A 21,991-nucleotide genomic window follows, 5' to 3' on the forward strand; every position below is an offset into this window, starting at 1 on the left:
TAAATAAAAATGATGGGAATTAGTATAACAGAGGGATACACATTTTTTTGGGAAGGATAGGCGGAACAGGTGGGTTTAGGTGGAGGTGGGATTGCTGTTTACGTCAAACAGAATTTAAATGCAAGTCCTCTTCAGTTGGACGATGATCACCATCTTAGTGTGGACATATGGCTTCATTTGGAAGGCATTTGGGAAAGAGGCCTTAATTTAGGACTGTGTTATAGCCCGCCCAATGCAGACAGTAATTTCAACACACATCTTTTTAGTAATATTAAACGGGCAAGTTTATAGGGGAATATTATAGTCATGGGGGGCTTTAACTATCTGAATATTAACTGGGATTACTTTGCAAACAGAGAAGAGCAGAAGATTATAGAAGTAATCAGTGACTGTATTTTTAAACACATCATGTTAAAGCACCAACGTGAGGTGAGGCTTGTCTAGATTTAGTATTTTGTAATACAGTGGAACCTTGGTTTGCGAGTAACTTGGTTTACGAGTGTTTTGCAAGACGAGCAAAAATTTTTAATAAATTTTCACTTGATAAACGAGCGAGGTCTTGCAGTACGAGTAGTTTGTCTGCTGAGCGTCATGTGATCACAACTGAGCTGATGGTTCTTCTCTCTCTCTCTCTCACTGCAGGATTGTGGGCAATCGTGTTCTATTCTCCGTCTGAGTCGGCGTGTCTCACTCATATAGTCAACATCCGTACGAGCGTATAGTGTTTACTACAGCATTAGCATTGTGACTGTGTGCGCGCTCGTGTGTGTGTGTGTGTGTGTGTGTGTGTGTGTATGTATGTATGTATGTATGTATGTATGTGTGCTCGCGCGCGCGTCTGTGCTGTGACATGTGAGACCCCGTTTTGCACCCTAAAACACGAAGCGGAGTCTCAGTACTTTAGCAACACAAGCTTTATTCAGCTTGAAACAGCAACAGCGCGGTTATTTATACACAGACACAGCAGTCAGGCAGGGCCCTGCGCATTTATAACGGTCCTTGTTCCTTGTATCACCCATTGACGGCAGGCGCTTATAGCATGTCCGCGATCTTTTCGGATTCGCTTTTACAGAGAACTGCTATAGCGCTGGGAGACTGTGATTGCTTTGGGATGCTCTTCTGCGTGTCGTCCCGTTGGGTGCAATCCCACAAGAGTTTAGAAACTCACTCACACCAGCCATGATTCTTTTCAAAGGTAAAGTGCAAGTTAATTTGTTTTATGTATTTTTACTTTATATTTTGTATTAACCATTTTTATATGAATAGTTTTGGGTTGTGGAACAAATCATCTGAGTTTCCATTATTTCTTATGGGGAAATTCACTTTGATATACAAGTGCTGTGGACTACGAGCACGTTTCCGGAACGAATTATGCTCGCAAACCGAGGTTCCACTGTAATCAGGATAGAACTGGTGATTACACCACTTGTGTCAAGTGACCATAACAGAATACAATTCTAAGTGTTTTGTATGAGTGTGGATGCAAAGACTAAACTAAAACTTGAGAGCAAATGTGGCAATGTCTAAGGAGGATAGACTGGGATATGCTTTTCAGTGTGGAGACAGATGAGGAGCAGTGGAAGAGGTTTAAAAATGTTTTTTATGTAATGCTGGGCAGATGCACACCAAAATTTGGAATTAATATAGAATTAAAAAAACTGCAGTGGGTTAATAAAGAGTTAAAAAAAAAAACTGCAAAGCAAAAAAGCAGCTGTAAAAGGCATGTCCAACGTGAATTGTAGGGCATATGAGAACATGTGGGCAACCATTAAAAAGTATGTATATTAGGGAGGCTAAAAGACAGTTAGAGGGGAATATAGCAAATAAGGTGAAAGACGATCCAAAGAGATTCTTTCAGTATTTTAGTAGTAAAAGATCTGTCAAGGAGGTGAAATACAACAGGAATAGTAAAGGGGAATTAAAAACTACATACAGTGAAATAGCGGATGCTCTAAACAAGTGTGGAAGTGGATAACCTCTCAGCGATAAATGAGACGACTAAGGAGGTGCTAGGGAGGTGCTGATTGATTTGTAAACTGTAGAGGGAGAAGTACTGCTCAGGTTAAACAGGCTGAAATCAAACAAATCACCAGGACCAGATAATATTTATCTTCAAGTGCATAAGGAGTTTAGCGAGTACATACAAGCCCTTGGCAAATATTATTAAGAAGTCACTGCACACTAGGGAGATTCCGAAGGACTGGAAAATGGCAAATATTATTCCATTATATAAAAAGGGTGACAGGCAGATCCAAGCTGCTATAGGCAAGTAAACTTAACATGCATCACATGAAAATTAATGGAACAAATTATTAAGGATAAGATTGAGTAGCATATGGCAAGTACAGGAGTTTCACTGGAGTTTCACTGAAGAGTCAACATAGGTTCAGAAGAGGGAGGTCATGCTTTACCAACATACTGGAATTCGATGAGGATGCTCAAAAGTGTATGATCAAAGTGGAGCTTATGATATTATTTATCTGGACTTTCAGAAAGCATTTGATAAGGTACAGCATGAGAGATCATCAAGCTAAAACAAGTGGGAGTTCCGGGTGATGTTTTTAGATGGGTTCAGAATTGGCTTAGACGCAAGAAGCAGAGGGTGATGGTGTGGGTTAAGAGTGGTGTTCCACAGGGGTCAGTGCTAGGGCTTCTGCTGTTTATTATATATATTCTTATGCAAATCATTTATAAGTCACAAGCTTGTTACATTTGTAGATGATACCAAGACAGGTGGATTGGCAGATAATCTGGAACCTGTTAAATCATTACAGAGGGATTTACAGCAGCATACAGGCTTAGGCAGGTTCATGGCATATAAAGGTTAATGTCATTAAATGTAAAGTATTACACATAGGAAGTAAAAAAGTTAGATTTGAATACACAATGCTAGGTCTGAAAATCGACAGTACATCTTATGAGAAGGATTTAAGAGTGCTAGTGAGTGCTATGCTGTCAACTTGCAGAGAGTGTTCAGAAGCCATTAAGATGGCTAACAGAGTGTTAGGTTACATAGCATGGTGTGTAGAGTATAAGTCTAACAAGGTTATGCTCAAGCTTTATAATGCTATGGTGAGGCCTCATCTAGAGTACTGTGTGTAGGTTTGGTCTCCAGGCTACAAAAAAATGACAAGGTAGTGCTAGAAAAGGTCCAGATAAGAGCAACTAGGCTCATTCCAGGGCTTCAGGGTATGAATAATGAAGAAAGAGTCAAAAGAGCAGAGCTCTTTCAGTTTAAGCAAAAGAAGATTAAGAAGTGACATGATGTGTTTACAAATTATGAATGGAATTATAGACTTATTTTAAAATGAGTTCAGCAAGAACACAAGGACATATTTGAGGAGGAGTATAGGAACCTAATCAAGGACTTTGTTAAATGGTGCGACTCAAACCACCTACCCCTGAATACCAGCAAAACCAAGGAGCTGGTGGTGGATTTTAGGAGTCCCAGGCCCCTTCCGGACCCTGCGATTATCAGAGGTGACTGTGTGCAGATGGTACAGACCTATAAATACCTGGGAGTGTAGCTGCATGATAAACTGGACTGGACTGCCAATACTGATGCTCTGTGCAAGAGAGGGCAGAGCCGACCATACTTCCTTAGAAGGCTGGCGTCCTTCAACATCTGCAATAAGATGCTGCAGATGTTCTATCAGATGGTTGTGGCGAGCGCCCTCTTCTACGCAGTGGTGTGCTGGGGTGGCAGCATAAAACAGAGGGACGCCTCACGTCTGGAGTGTAGCTGGATGATAAACTGGACTGGACTGCCAATACTGATGCTCTGTGCAAGAGAAGGCAGAGCCGACCATACTTCCTTAGAAGGCTGGCATCCTTCAACATCTGCAATAAGATGCTGCAGATGTTCTATCAGATGGTTGTGGCAAGCGCCCTCTTCTACGCGGTGGTGTGCTGGGGTGGCAGCATAAAACACAGGGACGCCTCACATCTGGATAAACTGGTGAGGAAGGCAGGCTCTATTGTAGACATGGAGCTGAACAGTTTGACACCTGTGGCGGAGCGACGGGCACTGAGCAGGCTCCTGTCAATCATGGAGAATCCACTGAACAGTATCATCTCCAGACAAAGGAGCAGTTTCAGCGACAGACTGAGGAGATCATTCCTCCCCCACACTATGTTACTCTTCAATTCCACCCGGGGGAGTAAACGGTAACATTATACAATGTTATTGACTGTTATACCTGCCTCGCACTCTCCACCTTGCACTGTGTTTTTATCACTCTTTAATTAATATTGCTTTTATCAGTATGCTGCTGCTGGAGTATGTGAATTTCCCCTTGGGGATTAATAAAGTATCTATCTATCTATCTATTTATTTGTAAACTTATTAAGGGTAAATTTCACACAAACATTAGGAAGTTTTTCTTTACACAGAGAACCACAGACAGTTGGAATACGCTACCAAGTAGTGTGATAGACAGGAGAACTTCAGGGACTTCCAAAACTATACTTTGTTTTTTCAGAACAATTAAGTGAATAGGACTGGTGAGCTTTGTTGGGCTGAAAGGCCTGTTCTTGTCTAGATTGTTCTAATATTCTAAAACCTACATAGGCCACAAATCTATGACAGTGCACACTCAGATACACAAATCTTCACTCACACTGGACCAATTCAGAGGTTAAAAGTTGCAGATACAACTATGCAGATACAAAAAAATATGGAATATCCAGACCGTACTGGGGACAAGATTTCACTTTACTCTCCTTGAGCTGTGAGCTATCAAATTTAAAGCCCTAAGTAACTTTTTTAACCAATCCCAATAATGTACATAGCCATTTTTTCTACATAACCATCTAGATAACTATCCATCCACCTACCCATTTTCTGCCAGTTATCTGGGTCTGAGTCACTGGGGCACCAGTATCAACAAGATGTCTAAGATATCACCTTTTCACGCCACCTTCTTCAACTCCTCTGGGGGATTCCAAGGCTTTCAAAGGCAAGCCAAGAGACACAAGATCTCTGCTGTGTGAGCAGAAGTGCTGTGACAGGTGGTCTTGCTTCAAGTCCAGCAACACAAAAGGTGTCCCTAACTCTCCTACCATTGATGTGAGCATTTTTTCTGCCAGCACTTTTTGCAGCAGATCTAAAATAATAGTTCATATGGACCAGTCGTTTGTGCAGAGCATGGTCACTTGGCAGACTGTATACTGAAAAATTCTAAATCCTGACTACAGCTAAGAGTAATTTAATCCATAGTGTCTAGCAAAACTGGCACATGACACGAATTCCTGCAGCATGCCATTGGCCCTCTCCTATCCTTCTACTGACATTTAAGGTATTATGGAATGTACAGAAAACAGGCTGTCTGTTTTTTCCCTAACTAGGACCTAACTTTTATTTAACAGCCTTTTTAAAGTTGACCTGATCAGGCACTGTTCCACATGGATCTTGTTGGTTAACAGTACCACTAAAAAAAGATTTCATGTGTTTGCAGATTGTTACGGCTTATTATTACCAACTATTTTGCTGCTTGTAGAGTCTAAAACAAAAAAGACCCCTTAATGTGAAAGTAACCAAGTGATAACTACAGTTTTCTCATTTTAGAAAATGTTGTGTTTTCCCCCCTCCCATTAGTAAATAAGGGAAATGGCTGACCTTGAGCAGGAACTGCTGGAATGTGCGTTGCCTGAGAGCCATAAAGTGACAAAATTGAGTCCTTTGAGAGCTGTTTTTTGCTTGAATCTTCAGATTTTATTCCAGGATCGGCAAACAGGTTCAAGTTTTCTGCTATAGAACTGGTAGTACTACTTGTTGGCAAGGTGCTTCCAATTGGCTGTAAACACAAGGCAAATTGAACAATACTTTATTTGTATGACTGTTAAAATGGATTAAATAATGTTTTATGTAAATAATATTATTATAAAAGCTGCAACTATTTACTTACTTGACTGGTGTCTGTATTCTGTACTGTCATTGTTGTAAAGAAGTCCAAGTTATTGCCAAGATCACTGCTAATACTCCCACTTGTTACCTTCTTTTCTGAAGCTGGAGCATCTAAAATTTTAACCAAAAAAAAATTCTGTATTAAAGTACACATGAGATCACTAAATATATAGTGCTCTTTGTCCCATCTCTTATTTTACTAAAGAAATACAAGCTTCAAAAGGTACGTTACCAAGACCCAAAAGATCAATCACAGGCGGAGAAGATTTTGGTGGGCTGGTTTTGAATTGCTGGGACTCATCCCTTTTCTGCAAAGGAAAATATATATTAGGAACATATGTACATATGTGATTGGTCAAATATTCTGTATCTTCCTAAAAATGGAAACAATATGAAAAAAATAAAGCAATCATTAATTGCTCTTTATAAGCAAGACTTGGAACATGTACCCCACACTGTGAAGTGATTGCACATGTACATTTATGTTTCTTTAAAGTTACAGTATGAAGAAAATAAAACTGCCTGCATTCAGTGTCACTATAAATCTAAAAAGTAGGACTGAATGTCAACCCACCAGCTTAACCTTTTCAAAAATCACAGGCTCCTGTTTTTTCTCTTTGTTAGGTTCATTCTCCTTCTTCCATAAGCAACCTCTTTCTTTCTGTAGAAAAACCAGACTTAAATAAATTTTTCAATAATATATTTTTATAGACTTTTTTGAGCTACTTCAATAAGGTGACATTTATTAAGAAGTAATAATAATGTAAGAAAAACAATTCAAGAAGAAACAATGAAAAACAAGTCATGAAGAAACAATGTTACACACAACAAATACTGAATATTAGAAAGGTGAACATTCTCATACTGTCCAGCACATCAGTTTGGTGGTTGACAATTAAAACAGATAATTTGTGACCGAACTGCAGACATTATTATTATTATTATTATTATTAAAACAAACTATTTAAAGTGTCAAGAAGAACAGCATATGCCAAACATGGACAGACTGCATGAGTAAAAAGTGGTCATAAGTTAAAGACAACGAGCATGGATAAATGGACAATTCACAAGATAGCTGCTAAATGCCAGACAAGTACAGCCTCAAAGAATTAAATATGCACTTCTGTGGCTCTATGACCCTTGAAAAAAACTGTTTAGTGCACGTCACAAAACTTGAATTAAATAGTAACCAAGTTTAATTTAGAAAGATGAATAATCCAGATTCCAGCATAAAAGGGGCCACCTCATCTCAGTCTCAGATTTGGAGTCGATAGGAAGTACATACAAAAGGCTTGGGGAGGTGGGGAAGGAGTATATGTTATTGTCATAGGTTTGGCGTTTGAGACTAAGCTATGCCCCCTAGTGGTCACAACTGGCACAGTTGCTATGTTGATTATTTCCTAATTCGGTGCAGGCTGCTCCTGCTGAATGAACGCTGTGTGACATTTTTGTCAGTCTCGCCCATTAATGTAACACCAACATGATACCTGAGTAAAGAAAAAAATGGGAGACGATAAGCAGAAGGTTTGCTGTTAACAGGGTAAGCAAAGTGCATATTATTATTAGGGACTCCCAATATCTTCGATTCTCTGATGACATCCACCACTTCCTCGGTATCATTGTGGTAAGTAACTGTCGAGCAGTTGTCCTCTGCACATCCCTGTGAGAGGACACCAGGACAAAATAGACTGTGGCACAGAGCTCCTGCAAAGCCATTTCTCTTCAGCAAATTTCTGGGCATTCTGCCTTGTTTGTTCCTTGGGTATCTTATTTCATTTGTGGGTTTTTCTTCCCATTTTTTCAGGTAACAAGCATGCAGTTATGTCATTTATGGATTTTAATTGTGGTAAATATATAAGTGCAGGTCACTGCCAACTGATAGCCATGAAATCCTGTCAACTATGTCAGTTGTGACCACTAATTTATAGTCCACTACTAGAAAAGGAATGCCACCCATCCTAGATTGGACTTCAAATGAACATTTTTTGAGAGATTTTTGGGGGGGGTCTGGGGAGTGCTATTCAGTCCAACAAAGGTCATCAATAACACTAAGTTGTGAATTTCCCTAAAGTCCAACTGTTTGCCACATTACTTAAAACTCAAACCTGTCCCACTGCTCCTCCCCGAGTTTATCCCTTTAAGACTTTGCACATCTGCTCAAAATTCACCCTAAGAAACTTAAACAGTTTTACTCTTGGATTAGATTAGATTATACTTTACTTGTCCCCAGGGGAAAATTATAAAATTATAAAATTTTACAGAAGCTCCAAAAAAGGGTTCTTCAGGAACACCGTGATAGGTTCTTTTATAATAGCCAGTTGATCTTAGTGGTTCAATCACATCTTCACCCTAAATTTTATCCTGGTTATTACAAAACACTAAATCCAGACGGGCCTTCCTCTCCTTTGCATTTTAACATACTGTGTTAAAAAACAGTCACTAATTATGTATATACTCTGTCATTTGTAAGGCTGGCCCAGCTAATATTTTGGCAATTAAAGTCTCCTGTGATCATAACATCGCCTTCTAAACTTACCTTTTTAATAATAATGAAAAGACGTACTGTACATTGAAAGAACTATGGTCTATAGAACATTGGGTGGCCTATAACACCCTCCTAAAATAAGGCCTCCATCCCTAACACTTTCTAACCATAGACATCCTTGCTAAGATGTGGCTAACCATCCATCTGAGAAAGTCTCTCTCTATTATTCTGTTTTACATAAACGGCAAACCCAACCCTTTTCTTTCTTGCCTATCCTTCCTAGAAATGTGTAACCATCTATTGATATTTAACCCCATAATTATGCTAATCTACGTACAACTCTTTTAATGTATTACTTGGGCACAATTTGTGTGAGAAAATAAGTTATTTTGTGAATTTGATAATACACCACTGTTCATCCTTTCATGTACAGTTCTAAACCTGGCCTAAGCTCCCAGAAACACACCACAATCCCCAAAAACACACCCAAACCACCACCGATTCCAAGGTTTATACAATCCTTAACCATCCTACACATATGGCTCCCCAAAACATTGGTGTACCTCCGATTCAAATGTAACTCAACATGGTGAAGCAGGGCCCGTCTGTTCCAGGAGGAGTCCCAATGCCCCATAAACCTAAACCATTGTCTCCTACACGAACATTTGAGCCACTGGTTAGGCCTTCTAATCTCTTCAGTCTTACCTGAATTGGCTCATGGCTCATGTAGAACTTCAGAGAAGTACAGCTTGGCAGTTCTGCTCCTCAACTTTGAGCTCTAGAAATTTGGACTTCAGAACGGACAGCCTGCCCTTATGGGTGTCTTTTGTTCCAAAGTGGACAAGGACTGCTGGAACCACTCCTGCTCTGTCCCAGATCATATTCACCCTCCCAGGGGGGTCTCCCACTAGTGCACCAGGAAGGCAACATGAGACACTGTCTCTATATCAAACCTACATCTTTGTCAATCTACTTACAGAGTCTCCGAGTCCCTCACTATCACTACTACTGTCTTTTTGTGGACTGGTCCTGACGTGACCCAATGGGAATTCTCACACCTTTTCTACCACTTACATGTGCATTCTATATAATGTTGCATTCTGTGTATATTTTTTGTGCATCTTTTGTTGTTACTGCCACTATCTTGAGGGGACAATGGAAGTAAAAATGTCCTTGCATTATGTGCACTTGACATTAAAGATGAACCTGAAGTATTAAGATGTTCAATATATAAAAGGCTAGAAAGATATTCAAGAACAACCCAGCAATTTTTAAATCTCTTTCAAGTTTTCTTTATGCACAGCAGAATGCTTGAAGTAATAGTGTAATGTAGTTATTTTTCATTAAAATCTACTGATGTAAGCAACTCTGTCACCTGATTGCAATGAAGGCCAAGAAAAGAGCAATGCAGTGTATGTTTCCAGTGAAGGTTTTAACAGTAATAATTGAAACAATTTTAACAACAAAACTTTTTAAAAACTTTCTAGAATAAAAATTCAGGACTCAACATACCATTTGTCTAAATTCACCTGAATTTTTTTATCTTTGTATGGAAAATAACTATATGATTGTTGAATAATTGTAGAGAGCCAGAAAAATTTTGCATTAGTTTTGTTAAGCAAGCACTTTTGTTTACTGTAATTAAACTGACCAATACTGTGTTACTCCCAAAAAAAATGTTATACAAGGTTATAATCCTCAAAAAAAAAATCCCTATGCTGTACTGTTGATAGTCTCTACATTGCCACATGTTAGTTCTTTGCTTTGTTACAGAATGAATGTAGTGATGTAACTTTACGTTGACTAATACCTGTGAAGCACATATACTGTACAAACATAGCAAGTTCTGCAATTCAGACTGAATTGTGTCATTCATGACTTTGAAAAGCACATCTTACTGTCCCTTACAAAAATTACATGAGACTTAGGAGAGGACAGCTCCAGCCACAACAACATTAAGGTGCTGCACATTTTGAACAATCAGGACCTCCAAAAAAGATTTGCACTTTAAATTAAGAATACTATCTTCTGTGACAATAAAACACATAGAAGAGTTTTCACAATAACCTTTTTGCTGTCACTCATAGCCCTTTGAAGGGTTCCCTGTACTGACTTTTCAATGTATATTTCTATTAGGGAATTTTGATGATCTTTGCATTTAACGTTTAGAGTATTTCTCAAATTACTACAAAGCAGCAAATGGAGTGGTCTTTTGTTTTGACAGACTTTGCAGAACTTCTTATCCCTGGAACTGTCAAAAGTGATTCAATCATTCAAACTGAATGTGGTGGGTATTTATTTATTCCATTCCTTGTTTTACAACTTTAAGTAATGTTTGTTTCAGTGATGGATACAACGTATCAGAGGTTCCAAAACTCAGTCCTGGGGCCCCATTGTGGCTGCAAAATATTGTTCCAACAAGATTTACAATCAGTGATAATAATGATCTCGTTTAATTAGTTGGTCTTTTTTCTCTTCTCATATTCTACATTTCCCCTCCTTTAACCGCCACCTTATCGTGGTGGAGGGGTTTGCGTGTCCCAATGATCCTAGGAGCTCTGTTGTCCGGGGCTTTATGCCCCTGGAAGGGCACCCAAGGCAAACTGGTAATAGGTGAGGGATGAGACAAAGAGCGGTTAAACAAACCTTCTTTGATGAATGAAAACTTTGGATGGCGTTTTCCCTTGCCCGGACGCGGGTCACCGGGGCCCCCCTCTGGAGCCAGGCCTGGAGGTGGGGCTCGATAGCGAGCGCCTGGTGGCCGGGCCTGCACCCATGGGGCTCGGCCGGGCACAGCCCGAAGAGACAACGTGGGTCCCCCTTCCCATGGGCTCACCACCTATGGGAGGTTCCAAGGAGGTTGGGTGCAGTGTGAGTTGGGTGGTGGCCGAAGGCAGGGACCTTGGCGGTCCGATCCTCGGCTACAGAAACTGGCTCTTGGGACGTGGAATGTCACCTCTCTGAAGGGGAAGGAGCCTGAGCTAGTGCGCGAGGTCGAGAGGTTCGAGCTAGATATAGCGTCTTAGGAGGGGGAAGCAGTGCAGTGTCAACACAGTATATGGTGGGGATGGTGCACTGCTGACCTCGACTCGGGATGTTGTGGGTTGGTGGGGGGAGTACTTCGAAGACCTCCTCAATCCTACTAACATGTCTTGCAATGAGGAATCAGAGCCTGGGGACTCGGAGGTGGGCTCCCCCATCTCTGGGACTGAGGTCACCGAGGTGGTCAAAAAACTCCTTGGTGGCAGGGCCCCGGGGGTGGATGAGATACGCCCGGAGTTCCTCAAGGCTCTGGATGTTGTAGGACTGTCTTGGCTGACACGCCTCTGCAACATCACATGGACATCAGGGACAGTGCCTCTGGATTGGCAGACCGGGGTGGTGGTCCCCCTCTTTAAGAAGGGGGATCGGAGGGTGTGTTCCAACTACAGAGGGATCACACTCCTCAGCCTCCCTGGAAAAGTCTATTCAGGGGTCCTGGAGAGGAGGGTCCGTCAGATAGTCGAGCCTCGGATTCAGGAGGAACAGTGTGGTTTTCGTCCTGGTTGCGGAACAGTGGACCAGCTCTATACCCTTAGCAGGGTCCTGGAGGGTGCATGGGAGTTTGCCCAACCAGTCCACATGTGTTTTGTGGACTTGGAAAAGGCATTCGACCGTGTCCCTCTGGGAATCCTGTGGGGGGTACTCCGAGAGTATGGGGTACCGGACCCCCTGATAAGGGCTGTTCGGTCCCTGTACGATCAGTGCCAGAGCTTGGTCCGCATTGCTGGCAGTAAGTCGAACCCGTTTCCAGTGAGAGTTGGACTCCGCCAGGGCTGCCCTTTGTCACCAATTCTGTTCATAACTTTTATGGACAGAATTTCTAGGCGCAGCCAGGGCGTTTAGGGGGTCCGGTTTGGTGGACTCAGGATTGGGTCACTGCTTTTTGCAGATGATGTTGTCCTGTTTGCTTCATCAGGCCATGATCTTCAGCTCTCTCTGGATCGGTTCGCAGCTGAGTGTGAAGCGGCTGGGATGGGAATCAGCACCTCCAAATCCGAGACCATGGTCCTCAGCCGGAAAAGGGTGGAGTGCCCTCTCAGGGTTGGTAGCAAGATCCTGCCCCAAGTGGAGGAGTTCAAGTATCTCGGGATCTTGTTCACGAGTGAGGGAAGAATGGAGTGTGAGATTGACAGGCGGATCGGTGCGGCATCCGCAGTAATGTGGGCTCTGCATCGGTCTGTCGTGGTGATAAAGGAGCTGAGCCACAAGGCGAAGCTCTCAATTTACCAGTCGATCTATGTTCCTACCCTCACCTATGGTCATGAGCTATGGGTAGTGACCGAAAGAACAAGATCACGAATACAAGCGGCTGAAATGAGTTTCCTCCACAGGGTGTCTGGGCTTTCCCTTAAAGATAGGGTGAGAAGCTCAGTCATCCGGGAGGGGCTCAGAGTACAGCCGTTGCTCCTCCGCATCGAGAGGAGTCAGATGAGGTGGCTCGGGCATCTGATCAGGATGCCTCCTGGACGCCTACCTGGTGAGGTGTTCTGGGCACATCTAACCGGGAGGAGGCCCAGGGGAAGACCCAGGACACACTGGAGGGACTATGTCTCTCGGCTGGCCTGGGAACGCCTTGGGATTCTCCCGGAAGAGCTAGAAGAAGTGGCCGGGGAGAGGGAAGTCTGGGTATCTCTGCTCAAGCTGCTGCCCCTGCGACCTGACCTTGGATAAGCGGAAGAGAATGGATGGATGGATGGATATTCTACATTTAGAAAAGAACAGCAGTGTGATTATTACATTTACAAGACATTTAGAAATATTTCTACGATTTTGCTACAGCTTTAGATGCTTTACTCTTTTTTTTGCTGTTTTCCTATTATTTTGCCCTTTTTCTGTGTAGTTTGCTCTCTTCATTGTATCCTAATAATGACAATTCACAACAAGCAGAGAAGACACCCAGGCAAATGACACTGAATGGTAAAAGGCTGCAACCACTTTGGCGTTAGACCCACTAATTAATAAATCATCGATAAAATAATCAGAACACCTGAAAAAGCACAATGAAAATCAGGATGAAAATATTGTTAAAAAGTATTATACAGTAAAACCTGGATTATCCATCACTCTCCATTAAAAAAAAAAAAAAAAAAACACAACATTGTGCACATCAGTGTCTACCTATTACTACTGCTGCATGATACTCTGCAAGCTCTGCACATTGGAATAACTCTCCCTTGTGCTAGCCGTAGTGTTTTTCCCCAGCACCACACGTTTTGGCGCATTTTGAAATCACAGTGCCAGTTACATATCTTCAGCTTTAATAGTATTTTGTAGCTTTTCTCTATTGTTATAGGCGATAAACATGTGTGTGTGGTGTTAGAATTGTCACACAAAATAGATTATTAAACGTTTAGGAACCGGTGAAAGTGCTTCAAGTATTGCTTCAGTTTACAGAATAGGAAGAAGAACAACAGTGAACAATACAAAGTGTGATGCTGACAGAATTGAAAAACGTGTCGAAAATGGAAACCACTGATGGTAATGTTATTCTGTATTAATGTTAATGTTCTTCTGCACTGTAATTTTCTTTTTAAATTCTGTTATGTTTTGTTAATATATTGTGATGTGCAGGTAGCTTGTGATGCGCTGAACAAGAGCAGAAAGGACAGAATGCTGTGTAAGTGATGGGACTGGGTGAACGGCTTCTGTTCTTTAAGAGGCAGACACGCCTGTTAGGAGAAAAAGGAAGGTGTGGCGGAAGGAAGTTTTGAGTAGGGAGTCAAGAGAGAATAAGCAGGAGTGTTTGCGGTATAGAAAAAGACAGAACGTAAGTGGCAGGAGATAATTATCTGTAGAGAAAGCTTTCTTTTATTGTTTTGGAGGTTTGCTCTAAAATCCAGATAACAGAGTATAAGACAGAGCACCGTTTGTTACAGAATGAAGACTCCAAGTAAAACGTAGAAAACACCAGTACCTCTGAGTTGTGCTTGTTTATTACATTACTATGCTGGTCATTACAATATTATATGAATTAATTTTAATTTTTTTTTTGTGTAAATAAATACGGCTATTTGCTAAACTAATCTATTGTACATCATTTTTAGAGTAGCTGTTCTGTTATCCGTCTTTTCTCTTATTCGTCACGACCTTGGTCCCAACCCCTAATGGATAATCAAGGTTTTACTGTATATTTTGTGCATATATTAGTCCTGGGAAGGTTAATGCATTAAATTTTGTGATTAACATGGTCTGTTTAATACATTAAAAAAATGAAGTAAATACCTCTGGCTGTTTTTTTTTTTTTGTTTTGTTTTAATATTGTGAAATAGTAATACAAAATGTTTAAGTGTGTACTAAAGAATTACATACACATCCAGTACCATTATTTATACTACCTTTAAACATTTTATGAAATATAAAATTTTCATTTAAAAGGTTTAACATTTAATATTACGTGGTTCACAATACATGGACCTGGTGTTCATTTTCTTGATTTATACATACACAGGTGCAGGGGAATGGGGAGAAAGGGGGTGGGTTTACAGCAGTCCTGTTGCAATGCTACAGAAAAGTTGAGAAGGGAAAAATTATGTTCTCTTTTATTTCATGTTTCTGTAAGAAGACTGAATAAATGTGCTAAATAAGTTATCTTTAAGTGGCACTAAAACCAAAATAAATTTTTAGTACCTCTGTATTTAAGTCGGCAGTCTGCCAGGTTACAACTCCAACTACCTAAAATATACTGATAAAATTCTAAGAAACAGATGTGTTATGATTATCCCTAACTATGATTCAAGTCTGCAGTATTTTTGCTAATTTATGCAAACAATGCAAGTAAAGCACTGTGTAAGTTTTTAAGTGAAATAGAAGCTACAGAAAGGGTTTTTTTTTTTTTTTTTTTTTTTAAAAAGCGTGCCAGGAGCAAAAGTGTAGGTAGAGCAGTGTTTTCCAGTCATTTTTCTGTGGTGGCACACTTTATGTAACCCAAAAAATCCCACAGTACACCACAATTCTACCAATGAAAAAAAGCATTACATCTATACACTTGCTAAGCTGTCTGAAGGGGTGGGACAATTAAATCACTCTTCAGCAGTGCAATCAAAGTCAACAGTCATTTGGATGGTTTCACTTTTAATTTGACATATCTTTGTCTAATATGCAATTCCAATTAGACAAATAAAATATTGACCTTGCTTTCTTATTGCCTACTATTCAGTTTCCTTTTAGGAAGGCAATCAAATTCAGGTTGTACTTGCTCAGGCAGTATTTTGTTAAAAGTTTAGGTTTAAGGTCATTGTTTAACCTTAAATTATGCCATTATTTTTTTTATTCCTTTGTATTCATTCTATATCTACATATCTACAGTGCATCCGGAAAGTATTCACAGCGCACCACTTTTTCCACATTTTGTTATGTTACAGCCTTATTCCAAAATGGATTACATTTTTTTCCTCAGAATTCTACACACAACACCCCATAGTGACAACATGAAAAAAGTTTACTTGAGGATTTTGCAAATTTATAAAAAAATAAAAAAAAAGAGAAATCACATGTACATAACTATTCACAGCCTTTGCTCAATACTTTGTCGATGCACCTTTGGCAGCAATTACAGCCTCAAATTTTTTTGAATATGATGCCACAAGCTTGGCACACCTATCCTTGGCCAGTTTCGCCCATTCCTCTTTGCAGCACCTCTCAAGCTCCATCAGGTTGGATGGGAAGCGTCGGTGCACAGCCATTTTAAGATCTCTCCAGAGATCTCTCAATCTGATTCAAGCCTGGGCTCTGGCTAGGCCACTCAAGGACATTCACAGAGTTGTCCTGAAGCCACTCCTTTGATATCTTAGCTGTGTGCTTAGGGTCCTTGTCCTGCTGAAAGATGAACCGTCTCCCCAGTCTGAGGTCAAGAGCGCTCTGGAGCAGGTTTTCATCCAGGATGTCTCTGTACATTGCTGCAGTCATCTTTCCCTTTATCCTGACTAGTCTCCCAGTCCCTGCCGCTGAAAAACATCCCCACAGCATGAAGCTGCCACCACCATGCTTCACTGTAGGGATGGTATTGGCCTGGTGATGAGCGGTGCCTGGTTTCCTCCAAACATGACGCCTGGCATTCACACCAAAGAGTTCAATCTTTGTCTCATCAGACCAGAGAATTTTCTCTCTCTCATGGTCTGAGAGTACAACAGGTGCCTTTTGGCAAACTCCAGGCAGGCTGCCATGTGCCTTTTACTAAGGAGTGGCTTCCGTCTGGCCACTCTACCATACAGGCCTGACTGGTGGATTGCTGCAGAGATGGTTGTCCTTCTGGAAGGTTCTCCTCTCTCCACAGAGGACCTCTGGAGCTCTGACAGAGTGACCATCGGGTTCTTGGTCACCTCCCTGACTAAGGCCCTTCTCTCCCGATCGCTCAGTTTAGATGGTCGGCCAGCTCTAGGAAGAGTCCTGGTGGTTTTGAACTTCTTCCACTTACGGATGATGGAGGCCACTGTGCTCATTGGGACCTTCAAAGCAGCAGAAATTTTTCTGTAACCTTCCCCAGATTTGTGCCTCGAGACAATCCTGTCTCGGAGGTCTACAGACAATTCCTTTGACTTCATGCTTGGTTTGTGCTCTGACATGAACTGTCAACTGTAGGACCTTATATAGACAGGTGTGTGCCTTTCCAAATCATGTCCAATCAACTGAATTTACCACAGGTGGACTCCTTTGAAGCTGCAGAAACATCTCAAGGATGATCAGGGGAAACAGGATGCACCTGAGCTCAATTTTGAGCTTCATGGCAAAGGCTGTGAATACTTATGTACATGTGCTTTCTCAATTTTTTTATTTTTAATAAATTTGCAAAAACCTCAAGTAAACTTTTTTCACGTTATCATTATGGGGTGTTGTGTGTAGAATTCTGAGGAAAAAAATGAATTTAATCCATTTTGGAATAAGGCTGTAACATAACAAAATGTATTTATTTATATTGTGATGGACGGCCGGCCGACACATCCAGGACGCTAGATGGAGACTTCCCTGCAGCTCAGAGGTGCATTGGATTCATGGAGGACACCATGGGAGATGAAGTTCAGCTTCACAGCCCTGCTGGGTGCCTTGGGTGCCACTGTGGGACGCTGCAGGGAGACACAGCGATTTTTGTTTCTCACATAGCCCGGAAGTACTCCCGAGTCACGGGAACGGAAGAACAGGCTGAAGAAAATACAAGTCTCCATCTGACCCGGAAGTGCTAATGAATCACATGGACGAAAAGACAGGTGCACTTCCGGGTCAAGAAATATATAAAGGATTATGGGAGACCCAGCAAGCATGCCGGAGTTGGGAGGGAGTGTGACGGAGCTGCTGGGAGGAGAGAAGAATTGTGGTGTAGAAATATTGAGCGATTATTATAGTTACTGCCTGTTTATTGTGGTGGAGGTGCTTTGGGGCACTTTGAAGAAGAAAATTAAATTATTTCTATGTGCTTTTAAACCTGTGTCGGCATCTGTCGGTTGGGTTTCACGGGGCAACAGCGCCCTCAAGCGTCCACTTATTGACTAATATATATATCTATAATAATAAAAGGCAAAGCCCTCACTGACTGACTGACTGACTCACTCACTCACTCACTGACTGACTGACTGACTGACTCACTCATCACTAATTCTCCAACTTCCCGTGTAGGTGGAAGGCTGAAATTTGGCAGGCTCATTCCTTACAGCTTACTTACAAAAGTTAGGCAGGTTTCATTTCGAAATTCAAAGCGTAATGGTCATAACTGGAACATATTTTTTGTCCATACACTGTAATGGAGGAGGCGGAGTCACGTATCGCGTCATCACGCCTCCTACGTAATCACGTGAACTAAAAACAAGGAAGACATTTACAGCACGAGTCACACGCGGGAACGAAGGTAAATGACGTTAATTTTTGACTGTCTTTTAATACTGTGTAAGCATACATATTAACACGTGCAATTAAACGTGTGCATTTACGGGGTGATTTCTCAGGCTTAAAAGCTCACCTTTTATCAAACGCGGGAAGAAAGGTAACTGACGTTGTTCACTGTCTTTTAATACTGTGTAACCATACATATTAACACATGTCCAATTAAACGTGTGCATTTACGGGGTGATTTCTCAGGCTTAAAAGCTCGCCTTTTACTAAAAAGGTAAATGCAAAACTATTTTCAATCAGTTTATTGAAACGCTCCCGTTAAGGATTGCAATAACATATTCGCAAGATAAAAGAACGAAGTAGGGGGAAATGGAGGAACAGCCGCAAACAGCGAAGAGCAAAAAATTTATTAAACAATTGAGAACGGAGCGAGTTAAGCATACAAGCATGTTCATAAGGGAAACAAAGCACGGTGTAAAACGTAAGTTTAAATTAAGTTTATAGAAACGCTCCCGCTGCGGATTGCAATAACATATTCGCGAGATAAAAGTTTAATGAGAAGACACGAGGTATAAACGAACCACACGCCGTGGCGCAACGTTAGGGGCAACAGTTTCAACCATTCTATGATCTGCTTCTCGCAACTGAAAGACGGCACATGGCGGATGTTAGCCGACTTGCTGACCGCAACGTTAGGGGCTTCAACTATGGCGCTGACGCCACATCTCAGTGCCAACACTTTGCAGACTGTACTTAAAAGACACGCCCTCCTCACTGGACAGTTAAAAACACCAATCAAACTAACGATGACATCAAGTATTACCCAATCAAAAGTACGAAAGGAGGCATCTTCATAAAATGCGTGTGGGATGATTTGCATGAGACGCTGCTTTAAAAAAAAAATGATAAAAAAAATACGGGATAAATCCCGTCCAGTATTGATTCAAAACGGGACGCGCAATTTCATTCTCAAACGCGGCACGATTCCGTATTTTAAAGGACGGGTGGCAACCCTACACTGCCAGGTAACCACCCATACAATCAGATTGTGATTCAGACTAGGAATGCAATGAATGTAATTACCCCGATCTACATACAAGGCGAAAGTCTTGCAACATTCAAAGATGATGGTTTGGGATAAGTACACCATACAACATAAAAGAGCTTATGAAGCCTTGAACCGAAAAAAGCAAGATCTCAGAGATCGTAAAAAAAAAAATAGGAGGTAATGTCGTTTTACTCGCTGTACATTTTACTCAAACATTACCAGTTATTCCATGAGGGAGACCAGCAGATGAACTCAACGCCTGTTTAAAATCCATGCTTCTCCCACGCTCGGTTATATGTCGCGTGTTCTCGGGTAGGTGCACCAAAAAATGTATACATTTAAGCATGTAATGGGCAAACAAAAAATGAGGTATACCCGAAGGCACTGCAGTAGTACTTAATGTAACTTTACTTCTTAAATGTTAATGTTTTACTGTTTAATAATTTATACGCTTCTTATATGTTGTTCAAATTCTTTTATCAAAATACCACTGACAGCGCAATGCACGATAACATGGAGTGAATACACCATACGCATCCGCCCACGGCTGCCCTGCTCTGCGCAGATAGGAGTTGATTCTACAATAAAATAAAATAAAGATAAAAAGAGTAAAACAATCATCACCCATAAAGCGTGTGTGTGTGTATATATATATGTTGATATGTGGATGTGTATATGTATATATATGTAGATATGTATATATATGTGTATATGTATATGTATATATATGTTTATATGTGTGTGTGTGTATTTTATATATATAAAACACAGCAACACTCATAACAATGACAACACAATTACATTGACAATCATGTTACCTTATTTTTAAAATTTTTCCTTTTTTTTTTCATAACCTCTTTAACACACTACTTCTCCGCTGCGAAGCGCGGGTATTTTGCTAGTATATTATATACGCACGCTAAGGAGATACGAACAAATCAGCTGCTGGCTTGTAGCTGCTGCTACCGAGCTGTGTGATCTGCATGTCGTGCTGTGCGATGATCATTTAAAAGCCAGTACAGCAGCTGTCCTTTTGTCTCACTTCCTTGTCTCCCGTAATGTTAAGGTGTCTCAGAGAAATTGTTTTTTATATAATAGATAGATACACACACACACACACACAATGGCACAATTGTACAGCCTAGATAAGAAGTTTGTAAGTAAAATCAATAAGTAAACTAATGGTATCTAAAATGTTTATATTTGCCAATGTTTACTTATGTACATGTGATTTCTCAGTTTTTTTATTTTTAATAAATTTGCAAAAACCTCAAGTAAACCTTTTTCACGTTGTCATTATGGTGTGTTGTGTGGAGAATTCTGAGGAAAAAAATGAATTTAATCCATTTTGGAATAAGGCTGTAACATAACAAAATGTGGAAAAATTGATGCGCTGTGAATACTTTACGGATGCACTATATCTGAATTGTGTGTTATACACCAGTCTTCCGAGAGAGATCTACTGGTCATTTATTTCTTAATGTCCCTCATACTAAGTGCAAAACTAAGTGGAGGGGGGGGGGGCAAGGTCTTTGCAACTGCAGCACCTTGCCTGTGGAATTCTTTACCTAATGACATTAAGGAGTCACCTTCAACTGAACTGTTTAAAACTTGACTGAAGATGCATTTCTATTCTCTAGCTTTCAGTGATCTTCAGTGATACCGATGATATCCCTCCTCTTAGTCATTTGTTTCTTTCAATTTACTGCTGGTTGTATTGTGTTTAATTGTATTTGTTTTATTTATGGTTATTGTATGTTATATTGTAAAGCACTTTGGCTACAGCATTACTGATGTTGTTTTAAATGTGCTCTATAGATAAATTAATATTGACATATAAAACATGAGCATTTTAATTACACAATCTTTAAAATTAATGATTCAAAAACACTTGAACTGAGAACTTACCCTGAAGGCATTGATATCAATACTTCTATCAAAGTATTTTTTCTTCTCATACTTATCTCTGATAAAACTTTCAATAGCTCTGTGTGCATAAAGTTAAGGCCAAATCACTCATAACAATAATTACACAAAAGTCGAAAAAAGGCACTGAGGGCCTGGAAAGGATACTGATCTGTTTGTGGTCTTCTGAAGCTGTCTGGCAGGTGCCCCTCATATAATCGGTTTGCTTTAGCATTTCCCATTTCCTGAATACACTAAAAAAAGAACAAGGAAAAAAAACACGCTGAAAACAAACTTATTTGAAAAATCACAAGCAATAACTTCTGGTACAGAAAAAATATCAGTGATGGCATTTTGTCAAGAACCAGTTAATGCAAACCTATTAAGATTCACTTCCTCTTTAAAGTTCCTTTTACATAAGGAAGCAAAAAAAGTGTTTTCAACCATTTCTGTGCTGCCATTATTTTACTTTTTCATAGATAAACACTTACTTTTATGAAAATTTTTCTGAATTAAACCGGTTAACCCAGCCACAGGGGATGCACAAACCAGTGTGTTTCTTCGTGCCGGTCCCAAGCCCGGATAAATGGGGAGGGTTACGTTAGGAAGGGCATCCGGTGTAAAATTTTGCCAAATCAATATGAGGACAACAATACAAATTTCCATACTGGATCGGTCGAGCCCCGGGTTAACAACAACCACCACCAGTACTATTAGTCAACAGGGTGCTGGCAGAAATTGGGCTACTGTTGGCCGAAGAAGAAGAAGGAGAAGAAGAGCGGGGAGA

The 21,991-nt window shown here is 40.6% G+C and overlaps 1 protein-coding gene across 1 annotated transcript in view; it reads right to left on the reverse strand.

Moving 5' to 3' along the window:
- The window catches only part of smap2 (small ArfGAP2), a 46,892-nt gene that overhangs the window by 4,377 nt on the left and 20,524 nt on the right, over positions 1 to 21,991 (reverse strand). The window contains exons 3-8 of the mRNA XM_028819925.2: positions 21,373 to 21,458; positions 21,208 to 21,286; positions 6,480 to 6,566; positions 6,138 to 6,213; positions 5,907 to 6,016; positions 5,618 to 5,795 (exon numbers count right to left, since the gene is read on the reverse strand). Coding sequence (XP_028675758.1) covers positions 5,618 to 5,795; positions 5,907 to 6,016; positions 6,138 to 6,213; positions 6,480 to 6,566; positions 21,208 to 21,286; positions 21,373 to 21,458 — 616 coding nt within the window. The remainder of the gene's footprint in view (positions 1 to 5,617; positions 5,796 to 5,906; positions 6,017 to 6,137; positions 6,214 to 6,479; positions 6,567 to 21,207; positions 21,287 to 21,372; positions 21,459 to 21,991) is intronic.

The sequence above is a fragment of the Erpetoichthys calabaricus genome, chromosome 14 (assembly GCF_900747795.2).
Source record: "Erpetoichthys calabaricus chromosome 14, fErpCal1.3, whole genome shotgun sequence".
In the NCBI taxonomy this organism is placed as follows: domain Eukaryota; kingdom Metazoa; phylum Chordata; class Cladistia; order Polypteriformes; family Polypteridae; genus Erpetoichthys; species Erpetoichthys calabaricus.